Genomic DNA, 15,000 nt, shown 5'->3' on the forward strand with positions numbered 1-15,000 from the left:
TATTGTGGTGGGCCGCCACAAATAAGTCAATGTATGGTAAACACTGCTACAATATCTTGGAATGGACAAAAAGGGTTGAATATTTAAGTGTGAGATTGTATCTCTCCATAAATGCAGTGATACACTTATGAACAATATTCTGATAAAACGAATCAGCACATTTGTAGCACGTTTCTGAAATGTGTATTGTGTGAACTGGCAGCGTGTTTTCTAAATGCTGCTCATGTGTTATCAAATTGATCAAGATGTTTTCTTAATTTGCTTGTGTTTTGTTTATTTGCAAGTGTTTTATCGATTTGCATGTGTTGTCATAAATTGCAGGTCATTTGCACCCGTCGGCAACTGTAAGATTCAACTTAATTGTCATTGTGCAGAGTACAAGTACAGAGACAACGAAATGCAGTTTGCGTCTAACCAGAAGTGCAAAAAAGCAGTAAAGTGCTGAGATATACAGTAAGGCAGAGGCGTATCAAGCTTTTTAAAAGTGTGGGGGTTGTGGGATAGGAAAATGAAACAATCTGGCCAAATTATAAATAACTCCCTACAGGGACGTTGTAGTATTTTCTGAGAGGGGTGCGGAATATATTGGTGTCCGGGAGTTTCTCCCCTGAACACTTTTTGAAATTCTGATCGCTAAACACACATTTTAATGCAGTTTGGGAGGGACAGAAGAAGCAGCGCCCCTATGTGTGGCTCATGTGACATGTAGGCCTACATGATCTACCTGCTATCACTTCACTATTTGACACTACCCTACATGGAGACATATCTGATATCTCATGTTATGAATCAAAAAAATCATTTCAGAAATTATGTTTTGTTCATATGGGTTAGCAGGCTACAATAAATTGCCTAACAGACAGCAGCCTAATTTCGAGGTATCACTAATACCTATTAAATAAATGTAAAGGACATAATAGTGACAGAACTGTAAGCTCAAATTCAAAAACGTTTGAAGTCTACCCAAACATATGCAAAGGGAATATAAATAAATTATGTTGCATATAGCCAGCTTAATTATTGTAAATTTAAAGATTATGATTAGCAGTTTCTATGCTTTTTACATTGATAGTTACAGGAAGCCACGTTGTTGTTTAAACTATTGTTGCTTCTAGCCCCCACCAGTTTCACTTGCTGCAGGGACGCACACATGAGCGCTCATAAGCGTTCTGAGTTCTACATGCTGGAAATCTTAGTTCTCAGATGTAGAAATCAAATGTGTCTTGACCCGGCCGTTTGTAAGATCAAAATAAGATGTTCTAAATGGAACGCGATCGTATTTAAGACATTAAGATCTCCAGTAGGCTAGATGTGGCACTACGACACACATTGACATTGAAATGCCGCCGACGTTTGTAAGATCAGATCAAGACGTTCTAAATGGAACGCTATGTAATTAAGATCTTATCCAAGCGTCTTGGAGATGTAGGCCTATGTGTGCTGACTGGGCTATGTATATAGTTGATGTCACCAAATTAATAAGTATTTCTGATTGGGGAAACTTTTAGCCTATTTTTTTTTCAGTCCGTGGTTCCATTCAATCTGGCTGCAAATTATCAGACGTTTGAAGCATTTCGCGGCTACGTGGACCAGTAGTTTAATTGTTGAGGAGGCCCATAGTTTGAGAAAAGCTGCAGATCATAGACAGAGAAAACATAATGCTCTGAGAACAGTAGCCAAAGGTCTTTCTGCAGAAACAACAAGTGCCTTGGTGCGCGCACCCCCGCTTTCACTTTGACTCCCTGCATTTCTACATTGTGACAAAAACTGTCAGTCAGACAGTGAATTTTGGTTTACTAAATTAGCATAATGCGGTAACAATTATCATTTCAATTCTACCTGAAATCTGCTCACTGCAGACGTTATAATGCAGACCCAAGCAGCAACACAGCCTTGAAAGACACACACTTTGAATTTGATCAGAGCGGCCTTGGTTCTTCACTGGCTAACTTGATATGATTGGCTGGATGACCGTTCAATCAAATCAACAGACCTTTTTGTGTCTCTATGGTTCCAACTCTTTACGGCAGCGTTTATTTCCATATTTTACTTTCATTTTAATCTGACAAAAAGTGTGGGGGATAGAATCGTGTTCCAGCAAAAGTGTGTACGTTATAACACCCACATCCCCCACGCTTGCTACGCGCCTGCAGTAAGGCCAGGTGGTGCAGTATAAACAGTAAAAGACATATAGACATAGGTGTTTGGCACTTAAGGGCCACCGTAACATACGTACATTGTGTATTAAGTTTCAACTTAACTGTCCTTTGCACATATTCATAAAAGTGGAAATCCATTCTGTAACCAAGTCAGTCACATGACGGACTAGCCCATTGATATGCTGTGCATGACCACAGCGGAAGGTTGGGTAATGTGCAAATATGTCCCATAACATGCTACATGCTAAAGATAAACAGTAGCTACACAGCTTGTTCTGGAAAGTTGTATGCCTTGTTGGTAAGACAAAACAGAGAACGTTTACAGATACAACTCAACCAGCGTTCGATTACAGTAACGTTACTTCTTAATGTTATTCTACCCGAACAAAACGTCAGCTGCAAAACATTATTCATGTAACGTTAAATACCTATCAGGGTAGTGCCAACTGTAAGCAGTCTTACCTTAAGCTAACACTAACTGCTGTTAGCGGATAAAGGCTTCAAATATTTCACTGGCTATACACCACGAAAACAAGCATAGGCGTTTTCCTTTTAATAGTGTTTTACAAAAGGATACTGACATGAAATGTTACTGCGAGACGTGTAATTAAATCATCACTGTATCTTTTTAAGTCGGTTTGTTGACAACGAACTTACCTTCTCCGGATGTAAACCATAGACAAAGGCTTCTATGGGCGTAACCAAAATCACACTTCCGGCTCATGTCAGAGAGCATCATTGATGCGCTCCCTTTGCGCATACGCTTGGAGGCCAAAATGATCATTAGTTGAGGCTTGGTGAGGTGATTTATTTCAGAACACACTTTGGAAATGTAAAAGTCAAACGTTGTAGAGAGAAATGCCCCGGGAGTGACATAAGACAAGAAACACCACCCCCTTCTCTTCATTCCATAGCGTCCACACTCCAGTCCCGAAGACGGCGGTAATTAATGGGATTTTCACTGCAACATCCGAAGAAGAGGTGAGCATGCGTGCGGGCGTCTATGGTGTTCAGTTACGCGGCTGTGTGCGGAGTCATGAAAGTGTTTGTAAACAATATAGACAATCGGTGAGATATGTTCATTCTTTTAGTGCTGTGTCAATATTTTTTGTAGATTTTGTATGGATAAACTAACATAATGATTCATATATACTAGATGTCGTTATTTAAGGAAACTGCAGTTGCCGTTAACGTTGTTTTTAAAGGGTGCCTGACAATGTTATTTGAGGCTTCATCATTGCTCAACATGTTTCGTAGAGAGGTGACTTGAACGAGACCGAAAACAGTATTTTGTTATAACGTTGTCTTATCCAAAATAGCTGTGTGTGCTGTTAAAATAACTAGGTGTAGATCATTAATCATAGCATCAGTGTTAATCTATAAAGTATTCCGTTAACGGTTGGTACGTTAGGTGGCTAACTTAATTGTTTGGTAAGGATTAAGCCAGGAAGACCGCATAAGGATAACAGCAACGTATCGATACCTTGATTCAAAGCGAGTTAGGTGGTGCTGTGCTCGTTAACTTAGCGTTAACTTAGCTCGTTAACTTAGTGTCGGTGCTGGCGGCACTCGAATAGCTAACAGTAATAACATTAGCGGCTTCATCTCAATGATTGCTAACTTGCCATCATCTGGTCATAGATCTGCTTTAGCTGGCTAGCGGAGACCAAAGGAACGACCTACCTAGCAGTTGGTAGCAAGGTGAATTGCTAGGCTGCTGGCTTACATTACCTTGGTTATCATCTGAGGTAGAGAGGTGATGTATTGACAGCTGGTGTGCAGGTAGAGAGCTAAGCACCATTTGCTGTCCTTGGTATAATCAGTTACCCCGTCAGTTAGGATAATGTTACTCTATTTCAGTTAAACCCAACAGCTGACTTGTAATGTAGAAATTTGCCTGGAAGCTATATTCAAGCCTGCGTTAGCCAGATGGTTTGAATAGGTGACTGCACTTTGCCTACCGAGACACTGTGATGTCCGATCTACAGCTTCCAGACCTTCATATTATGGAATGAAAGTGTGTGAATGACATAGCAGTCAGTATAGTATTGTCACCAATAGAGGGAACATACAGTATAGCGCATTAGACCTGCAGACAGAAACATGTCAGGTTTAGTGGATCGCTTTAGTGTTCCTACTAATGGTGTGTGTGCTGCAATAACACATTTTCCTCTCTATTAAATATTATCTTGGATTGCAGGTCCTCTCTTGCCTTGGATGTGGCGCATTGCTGCTGTTTTCTCTTCTCCGACCTGCTAGCAAATTACCGGTCACCTGCCTGTACACTACTGGGATGAGGCTGACCTCCGGCTCAGATGGCGACCTGATCGTAATCATCCTCAGGCGGACTGTCTGCAGTAGCATCGAGTAGAACGGTGTCTCACCGAGGCTGCTTGAGGTGTTAGTGTGGTGCTCTATTGACCTGGGCCAAACCCGAACCCTGACTCAAACCCCAGCCTCCACCATCAGACACGATGCCCTGGCCGTTTTCCGAGTCCATCAAGAAGCGGGCCTGCAGGTACCTCCTGCATCGCTACCTGGGCCACTTCCTCCAGGAGAAGCTGAGCTTGGACCAGCTCAGTCTGGACCTGTACCAAGGCACCGGCTCACTGGCGCAGGTGCCGCTGGATAAATGGGTGAGTAGGGCCTCCTGGCGCAGGTGCCGCTGGATAAATGGGTGAGTAGGGCCTCCATGGGGCAGGTAATGATGGGTAAGTGGGTGAGTAGGGCCTCCTGGTGCAGGTGATGATGGGTGAGTAGGGCCTCCTGGAGCAGTTGATGATTGGTGAGTGGGTGAGTAGGGCCTCCCGGCGCAGGTGATGATGTGTGAGTGGGTGAGTAGGGCCTCCTGGTGCAGGTGATGATGGGTAAGTGGGTGAGTAGGGCCTCCCGGCGCAGGTGATGATGTGTGAGTAGGTGGGATGAGACAAGGCTGGGGTCCTGTCTGGTGCTGGGGAGGTGTTGGATGACCAGCGTGCTGTTCTCTCTGTCCCCAGTCTCTGAACGAGATCCTGGAGTCGGCGGAGGCGCCGTTCGAGGTGATCGAGGGCTTCATCCAGACCATCTCGCTGACGGTGCCGTGGGCGTGTCTGCTGCAGGACCACTGCTCTCTGGAGGTCCGCGGCCTCAGGGTGGTGTTCAGGCCACGCCCCCGCGCAGGTGAGACACGCTCACCTGGATCCAGCAGCTCAGGGCTGCGAGCGCTGCAGGACAGTAAGGGGGTGCAGGTGCAGGACAGTAAGGGGGTGCAGGACAGTAAGGGGGTGCAGGACAGTAAGGGGGTGCAGGTGCAGGACAGTAAGGGGGTGCAGGACAGTAAGGGGGTGCAGGTGCAGGACAGTAAGGGGGTGCAGGTGCAGGACAGTAAGGGGGTGCAGGACAGTAAGGGGGTGCAGGTGCAGGACAGTAAGGGGGTGCAGGACAGTAAGGGGGTGCAGGTGCAGGACAGTAAGGGGGTGCAGGACAGTAAGGGGGTGCAGGTGCAGGACAGTAAGGGGGTGCAGGATGCTGCTGCTGATCTATAAGGGGGTGCAGGATGCTGCTGATCTATATATTTATTTATGATATTCACTAGGTGGCGCTACACAGCACATATGTGGGGTGCAATGATGTGCTTCCAAGTAACCAATTTATGACGTGTGATATGCAGTGCAACAATTGACAAGTTGACAATTGACAAGTAACCCAAAAAACTCCTTTCAGCCTGATGACCCCCTGCCCTAATAGTCTTAGTGACCCCTCTGCCCTAATAGTCTTAGGGAGGTCCACAATTTGTGTTTATTTTGTGTTTATTCAGCGAAATATTTAAATTCATTGCGTCACGATTTCAACACATTTCAAGTTCGTAAAATTGATCACATGCCACCAGAGTAATAGCCATTCTGTTGCCAGATGGTGGCGCTATGCCAAATATGCATTGTGGGCATGAAATATCATCTTTACCATAATAATTAATAATCTGTGAAGTGTGAGCCATGTCAAACAACGCGTGGAAAATTTATCACACTTCCTGTTTGTATATGGCAAGGTATGTAAATTCATCATATTGCTATTTCAGACACTTTCACAACACTTTAATTAGGGCTGCTTTGGCCACGGACCTTCAGCGATCTTCAGTAGGCTACTGTGTATGGAACGATCTAGTGACTCATTTCATGAATGCACTTTTTGACATGTCAGTTAGCCTACTAATGTAATGTAATCTAATGTAATGTAATGTAGCGTAGCGTAATGTAGATAGATAGATAGATAGATAGATAGATACTTTATTGATCCCCAGGGGAAATTTAAGAATTCATGTAATGTAATGTAGCGTAGCGTAGCGTAGCGTAGCATAGCGTAATGTAATGTAATGTAGTGTAGCGTAGCATAGCGTAATGTAATCTAATGTAATGTAATGTAGTGTAATGTAATGTAGTGCAGCGTAGCATAGCGTAATGTAATCTAATGTAATGTAATGTAGTGTAGCATAGCGTAATGTAATGTAATGTAGTGTAGCGTAGCATAACGTAATGTAATCTAATGTAATGTAATGTAGTGTAATGTAATGTAGTGCAGCGTAGCCTAGCGTAATGTAATCTAATGTAATGTAGCGTAGCATAGCGTAATGTAATGTAATGTAGTGTAGCGTAGCATAGCGTAATGTAATGTAATGTAGTGTAATGTAAATGTAATGTAGCATAGCATAGTGTAAGTAATGTAGTGTAATGTAATGTAGCGTAGCATAGTGTAAGTAATGTAATGTAATGTAATGTAGCGTAATGTAATGTAATGTAATATAATGTGCGTCTGTGTGTTCAGCCTCAGGCCTTGAGCCCATGTGCTGGTCCAGCTTCATGACCAGCAGCATGCAGTTGGCCAGAGAGTGCCTGAGCCAGAGGCTGACCGACGACCAGGGGGAGAGCGGCCCCCTAGAGGGCCTGGAGACCTTTGCTGAGACCATAGACACAGGTACACACACACACACAGGTACACACACACACACCAGGGCTCCAGAGTGCGACCAATTTGGTCGCATATGCGACCTAATTTTTCAAAAGTGCGACTAAAAAAAATCGAATCAGCTATTCGAGAGAGGAAAAAGTGTCCGCATTGAAACTCTACCTTTGGTTCAATAAGAGACACATATTTGGCCAATATCGTGGTTTAAACAAATCACAGATAGTGAAGGGCGGGACCTCCCCTCTGATTGGCCGTGGCCCAGTGCCTGTGTGTAAATTTGAAAATGCGTGTGCTGCAGAGAGAGAGAGAGAGAGAGAGGTTAGAGACCCGTCAGATAAACAGAGTGGATGTAGTTGCATTACAGTGTGGTCACATAGGCCGAGATAAATGTCCCCTCTCCTCACTGCCTTTCGGCGGCTGGCAGCAGCAAACCGATCAGACGAGCCCGAGATGATGATCAAGTTTATCGTTGCCTACGATAGGCCTAGTGAAACTTCCCTTCACCAAGTTCAGTCCGAAATAATTATTCACCAGAAAAATAGTTTGAACGTAAACCCGACGTACAGGAATGCCACTTGCGCCAAATTTATAAGAGTCATTGCAGACGTCTTAAAATTGTGAACAATGCATACAAGGCCTTCCCGAACGACAGAGATACAGATATCGCCGAAAATGAGTGCGCCATTGACCGCAGTTACATGCAGGGATTAACCCGGTTTTCAACAGCAATATTCATTTTGCGCGCGAGTTGTGTAAACTCATTCTGATGGCATCAATCAATTTAATCCGGTATTTGGCGCAAACCGAATATCGCTGCTACATTTAAAGCCCGAATATTTCCTGCATGTATAACTGGTCATTGTGTACGGTGAATTGAATGGACTCATTTAGATCGAGCATGGCAAGTCATTGCAATAGCCTATAATAATAGGCCTACCATTTCGTTACTGCATTAGCCATAGTGATGTTCTTATTGAAAATTTAAAAATACTAAAATTAAAAAGTAAATTGCATTGTGGGGCTGTCAAATGATTATTGCCATCATCATTGCAAAATCACATAAAAATCCCCCAGGCTACTTCGAACATCTCTTTAAATTGTGCTCAAATACTTTCTATGGAAGATGCTAGCATGGCGAGCTGGTTTAGCCAAGGCCTAAAGATCATGAAGGATAGTATGTAAGACATTGAGCCATGAGATGTGCAGTTTGAAGCCCTTAAAAGACGTGCACTGTTTATTTACTCACTGTTATTTTTATTTAATTCATCTTGAGATGTTTTAAGTTTAAATTTCAGCTCAGTGAAGCACTTAAAGCACCAACACTTCATTAAGTTACTTTTCTTGTAGAATTGTAAATCATAAGTCATAGGACAACCTATATAGGACAGTAATTAAGGAAAAAAAGTGAACCTGCTGCGGTGTTAAATGCGATGTGGTTGAAAATTTGGGCGCACCTAACTTTTGTGCTGCTGCACCTAAGAAAAAAAGTTAGGCGCACCAGTGCAACCAGTGCAAAAAGTTAGTCTGGAGCCCTGCACACACAGGTACACAGGTACACACACACACACACACACACAGGTACACACACACACACACAGGTACACACACACACAGGTACACACACACACACACACACACACACACACAGGTACACACACACACACAGGTACACACACACACACAGGTACACACACACACACACACACACACACACACACACACACACACACACAGGTACACACACACACACACACACACAGGTACACACACACACACACACACACACACACACACACACACACACACAGGTACACACACACACACACACACAGGTACACACACACACAGGTACACACACACACACACACACACACACACACACAGGTACACACACACACACAGGTACACACACACACACAGGTACACACACACACACACACACACACACACACACAGGTACACACACACACACACACACACAGGTACACACACACACACACACACACACACACACACAGGTACACACACACACACACACACACACACACACACACACACACACACACACACAGGTACACACACACACACATGTGCACACACGCGCACACACACACACAGGTACACACACACACACACACTAGGGCTGGGCGATATGGCTGAAAACTGTATCACAATATAAGTATTTCATATCGGTCGATATCGATAATTATTGATTTTTTAAAATCTATTTCAGATAAGGACCAGAAGGGGAAAAAAAGTTCAATTTAAACACTTTTAAACACTTTTATTTTAAACTTAACCTTCCTCTGATTTGAATCACCTCAGTTATCAATCAAAGCAAACAGGGAAAAGAAATAGCAACACAATCATGAAAAACACTCAAATAAATAATTGTGCACATAAGTCTGAATGAGCATCACTGGTTGAAGCCTGGAAATATTGTAAACAAAGTAATTTGCTAGTTTATCATAGTAAGTCTACTGGTTAGACTGTTCAGTTTCCCCACGTGTGTTTAAGTTTCAAATGAATACTTTTTCTCCTTGGGACAGGCCCGTTTGAGTCTTGGAAAAAACTTTTCCATTTGCATCTTGATTGAGATGATTAGAATTTAGCAGTCAATTTGAATGCAACAGTTTTGAACAAATTCGTGCAGCGTGCTAATGACGCTAACCGGATTTAAAAGCAATTTAGCAGTCGTCTTGCACGATTGTGAATGTTTGGATTACATGTGCATGCTGAGGAGAGTTGCGCCTCTTGAGAGGGAGAGAGAGAGAGAGAGAGAGAGAGAGAGAGTGCACACGGGGCAAGGACTCATTGAGAGTCTGTTGAGGTAGGCCTACTTCTATCGTCTACTCTGGTAGAGTTGCACATACTAGCTACAATGCAAGATATATTTAGCCTATTTATTTATGGACAACGTAAGGCGGGAGGTGTGTGTTGCTTTTAATTATCGAATGTTCTATTGAACATATTTTTATTGATATCGATTACATGTCTATTGCGATACATATCGCTATCGTTTTATCGCCCAGCCCTAACACACACACACATATGCACATACACACACACACACACACACAGGTACACACACACACACACAGGTACACACACACACACACACACACACACACACACACACAGGTACACACATACACACACACACATACAGGTACACACACACACACACACTCAAAACAATTCTGATTAACATTATTAACACCCCCAACGACAGTCTTCACTCATTATCACCTGAAAATAGACTGAACATTTCCTTTAATCCTGCAGAGACCTATAATGACTGAGCGTGCATAATATTGTGTGTGTGCATTTCTTGCCTTTGTGTGTGTATGTATTCTTATGAGCTCCCCTGTGTGGCGTGTGTGTGTGTGTGTGTGTGTCTGTTTTCATGTGGCCTCTGGTGCTGTGTGTGTGTGTTTCTTGCATGTGTGTGTGTGTGTGTGTGTGTGTGTGTGTGCGTGTGTGCATTTCTTGTGTGTGTGTTGTCTCCGTGGCCTCCCTGGTGCGGCGGTGGGCCTCTGATCTCCCAGTCCTGCGGAGGATTAAGGTGGCGTTCCTGGACACCGTCCTGAGGATCGAGCACATTCCGGCCAATTCCAAGACGGGCATCGCTTTGGAGATTCGTATCGACAGGTGAGTCATGTGACCTGGGCCTGATGAGGTCACCCCAGATAAGTCCCGCCCACCCCAGATAAGTCCCGCCTACCCCAGATAAGTCCCGCCTACCCCAGATAAGTCCCTCACACCTCAGATAAGTCACTCACATAAACTGTGATCATGCTAAGGTCAACATCCAAACAGTATTCTAACTAGGGCTTTGACTTTTGCCCAAAAATCATATTCGAAGTTCGTTTGTTAGTTCGTTTGTTGTTCGAATATGTATTAATAATATTTTGACCATTAAATGTCCGATAAGACGATAAGACCGATATTGGTATCAAACAAAAGTTCTATATGTTCTGTCCACCAGAGGGCAGTGTATCAGTGTCTATAGAGTGTCCCAGTGACTTCCGTTTTACTTCCGCTACAAGGGACCTGTCTTTCAAAAAAATATGAACGGGAGTTAATGGAGAGATAACAATTATTTTTTGGTCCAGTTTGAATTGTGCCACGAATTTCACATATGATGTGTGTGAATTTAAAAGATAATTTTTCACGTCAAGAAAGTACTGTTGTTCGATAGACTTCAAAAGTTATGTTGGTTTTGTGCAAATCTGCTCAGTGGACTACATCTCTCGTCTCGAACGATGTACGTCACCAACGTAATGAAACGATAAGATTAGCTGTCATGCTAGTTAACGGTTGCATCTTGCTGCCTGCTATGTCACTTAACAGTATCTAATGTACAGTCTATGGACGAATACAGCTTACCTGATGTGTTTAATCCTCTGACTCATGATATTTTCATCGGCAAGGAAAGCCCAATTAAGACCTGTTGCTGGTAGGAGCAATGCTTGTACAATCTAGTGTGGCTGTGAATGAGCTAACGTAGCGCGACTGATGGGTTTGTAGTCGTTGGAATTACGATCTTTCACAATGTTGTAATTCAATAGTTACGAAACAAACTGCAAATGTCTTTACATGAAAAATTGTCTTTAAAATTGACAAACATCATATTGGTAATTCAAGGCACAAGTCAACCGGGACCAGAAAATAATTTATCTTTCGCCATAGACTGGCATTCAAATTTTTTTGAAAGATGGGTCCCATGGAGGCACACGGAAGTAGCATCACTGGGACACTCTATAGACTACGTGCACGAAAGGCTGAGTATTTATGCGTGTGTTAAAATTGTTATTATTGAGCATAGGGCTGGGCGATAAAACGATAGCGATATGTATCGCAATAGACATGTAATCGATATCAATAAAAATATGTTCAATAGAACATTCGATAATTAAAAGCAACACACACCTCCCGCCTTACGTTGTCCATAAATAAATAGGCTAAATATATCTTGCATTGTAGCTAGTATGTGCAACTCTACCAGAGTAGACGATAGAAGTAGGCCTACCTCAACACAGACTCTCAATGAGTCCTTGCCCCGTGTGCACTCTCTCTCTCTCTCTCTCTCTCTCTCTCTCTCTCCCTCTCAAGAGGCGCATCCCTCCTCAGCATGCACATGTAATCCAAACATTCACAATCGTGCAAGACGACTGGCTAAATTGCTATTAAATCCGGTTAGCGTCATTAGCACGCTGCAAGAATGTGTTCAAAACTGTTGCATTCAAATTGACTGCTAAATTCTAATCATCTCAATCCCGATGCAAATGGAAAAGTATTTTCCAAGACTCAAATGGGCCTGTCCCAAGGAGAAAAAGTATTCATTTGAAACTTAAACACACGTGGGGAAACTGAACAGTCTAACCAGTTAGACCATACATGGGCAACATACGGCCCGCGGGCCACATCCGGCCCGTGGGCTTTCCCTGACTGGCCCGCGTAAGGTCCGTGAAAGAACAATAGTCAAGAGCCTATCATAGAGATAATGCATGCAAATCAATATCGTTGTTTTTATTTTGAAAGCGACTGCTATTTGTACGCCCATACATTTGTGCGTGGATGCATACGACGTAAACACCCTCACTGATGTGCTGGTGAATAGAATTTATGCTTCTGCCTCGACACAATGCAGTTGCCTTTACGTCGGCGTAAACCTTTCAGTTAAGTTTTGTGTCTCTTATGTCTGCGTCGCTCACCACCGCAAACTGCGTCGCTCACCACCGAACTTCTACTGCTGCTCGTTGGCGATACGAAGTGTTCATTTCAAAACGTTAGGCTACTGGCAGATAGACAGTTTATAATCGGATAACCCCGTAATTGTAACCAAAATATGTGAGTTTATTTGCAAAGCTTATGTTAGCGAACTAGTATGATGCTACTACCCACAGGTTGCTTGAAGCAGCCGGCTCAACACACAGAGCGAGTTGACCAATCACAGTTATGTGCATAAAGTTAAAGCAAAAACATAGCCTACATTTTTAAAATAGTTTTCTTTGTGCATGTTGATTAACTAATGACAGCTATTGTCTGCTCCACATTTTCGTAGTCTAATTCTGCATAGAGTTAATTTAATGATGGTAATGATTTAATGATGAAATATTGCTGAGTGTTGATGAAATGGTGGCACAGGCCTATCGGTTGTACTGACTCCTTCACATTTTCATGACCTAGCCTAATTATATAGATATTGTAGTACTTTTTTTATATCAGTCTTTGAAAACTGAAAAAAATGTCAATGTCAAAAAATCATTTTCGAGAATGAGGATTAAATACTGGACATAAATTAAATAGCCTATTGCTGTTTTTCCTTTGTCTCCCTCACATTTTCATCTGTTCTTACGAGTAGTAAACAAAACCATATGATTTACTTAATGTTATACAAGAACAGAATAGAATTGAACAGAATTGAGTTCAGACTTGAGTTCGGTATTTTGGGTCCGGCCCTCCTCAACAGTCCCAGTTTGTCATGTGGCCCCTTGGGGAAATTAGTTGGCCACCCCTGAGTTAGACTATGATAAACTAGCAAATTAAGCTACTTTGTTTACAGTATTTCCATGCTTCAACCAGTGCTGCTTTTCATTCAGACTTATCTGTATGGAAGAATATTAGACTCAAAAGTTTTGTACGTGTGTATCACGTTTTGAAACTGTAGAAATTATTTGTAACTGTAAAAATGATCTGTACAAGTAATTGTCAATATCACAAATATGCGCTACACTTACAAATCTATTTTACGGGTACGGATCAGTTTTACAGCTACAAATCATCCTACAGTTAAAAAGATTTTACAATTACAAATATATTCTACAATTACACATCAATATTCTACGCACAAAAAGCTGCTCTACAGTTACAATTTTTTTCTACAGGTGTACAGACTTTTGCACCACCTTAGGGATGAGAAGTGTCTCATATGTATTGTGTGTGTGTGTGTGTGTGTAACAGGATTTGTAACTGTAAAAATGATTTGTGATTTAACAAAAAAATAACACGAACAATTTTAAGTATTAGTCATATGTCGATCTCTTACAAATATATTCCACAGGTATTAAATATTCCACAGTTGCTGTCTTTCAATTACGAAACTATTCTGCCATTACAACCCTACTGAAAAAACCAGCCTGACCAGCTAAAGGTGGTTTGCTGGTTGACCAGCTTGTTGACCAGCTTGTTTGACCACCCTATGATGGTTGACCAGCTAGACCAGCAAATCTCTTGTGAAAACATACCTTCAGCTGGTTTACCCACCTAACGATGGTAATTCAGCTGGTTTTGCTTGTCGTACCACCTCAAGCTGGTCATTTTAGCTGGTGTTGCCGGTCTACACTGCTGGTTTAACTGGTCGTGCCAGCTTATGTTGGTCAAACCAGCATGACCATCTTACACCAACAATGTCAAGCTTGGCAGGCTGGTCACCAGCATGACCATCTTGCACCAGCTGTATCCCCCACGACAGGCTGGTCAAACCAGCATGACCAGCTTCCTCAGATGGTCACGCCAGCATATCCAGCTGGTGGTCCAACCAGCTACACCAGCAAAGACCAGCAAGAGCTGGAAGAAAACCATCAAAGACCAGCTAAAAACAGCTACCAGCATAAGCTGGTTTCTAGCTGTTTTTTTCAGCAGGGAAATCTCTGCTGCTCGCACAAGTATTTTCTACAAGTACACAAATACTTTTGAGACTGTTCTGGCGCTTCCTGTTGAATAGCCAATGGCGATGCTCAGGTTTGGCTAGCCAACCATGAATCTCAGTTCACTAACCAATCACAGAGCAGGAGCAGCGCCGTCGTCGTGGCTAGTTGTGTGGGTGCAACCAAACTTGGAGTCTACGCTTGGAGCACGCTAGCAGAGAAAGGAACGGGCTCCGATGCTAGTTTCC

General features: G+C 42.8%; 2 protein-coding genes across 5 annotated transcripts in view; one reads left to right on the forward strand and one right to left on the reverse strand.

Annotated features, from left to right (window-relative positions):
* gskip (gsk3b interacting protein) overlaps window positions 1-2,847 on the reverse strand; it is a 6,697-nt gene extending 3,850 nt beyond the window's left edge. The window contains exon 1 of one of the 3 annotated variants that reach the window (XM_076295677.1): window positions 2,817-2,847. The gene's annotated coding sequence lies outside the window, so the exon portion shown is untranslated. The other 2 variants (XM_076295674.1, XM_076295676.1) reach the window with 2 other exon arrangements.
* Window positions 2,848-2,995: 148 nt separating this feature from the next.
* Window positions 2,996-15,000, forward strand: part of atg2b (autophagy related 2B) — a 121,061-nt gene continuing 109,056 nt past the window's right edge. Inside the window, exons 1-5 of one of the 2 annotated variants that reach the window (XM_076295679.1) lie at window positions 2,996-3,140; window positions 4,360-4,795; window positions 5,156-5,318; window positions 6,960-7,109; window positions 10,649-10,751. In XM_076295679.1, the coding sequence (XP_076151794.1) occupies window positions 4,634-4,795; window positions 5,156-5,318; window positions 6,960-7,109; window positions 10,649-10,751 (578 nt within the window). In that variant the 5' untranslated portion in view covers window positions 2,996-3,140; window positions 4,360-4,633. The other variant, XM_076295678.1, reaches the window with a different exon arrangement.

The sequence above is a fragment of the Alosa pseudoharengus genome, unplaced genomic scaffold (assembly GCF_046254945.1).
Source record: "Alosa pseudoharengus isolate Yale_2024_CS ecotype anadromous, Long Island Sound unplaced genomic scaffold, YU_APseudo_1.1 YU_APseudo_1.1_scf_2, whole genome shotgun sequence".
In the NCBI taxonomy this organism is placed as follows: domain Eukaryota; kingdom Metazoa; phylum Chordata; class Actinopteri; order Clupeiformes; family Clupeidae; genus Alosa; species Alosa pseudoharengus.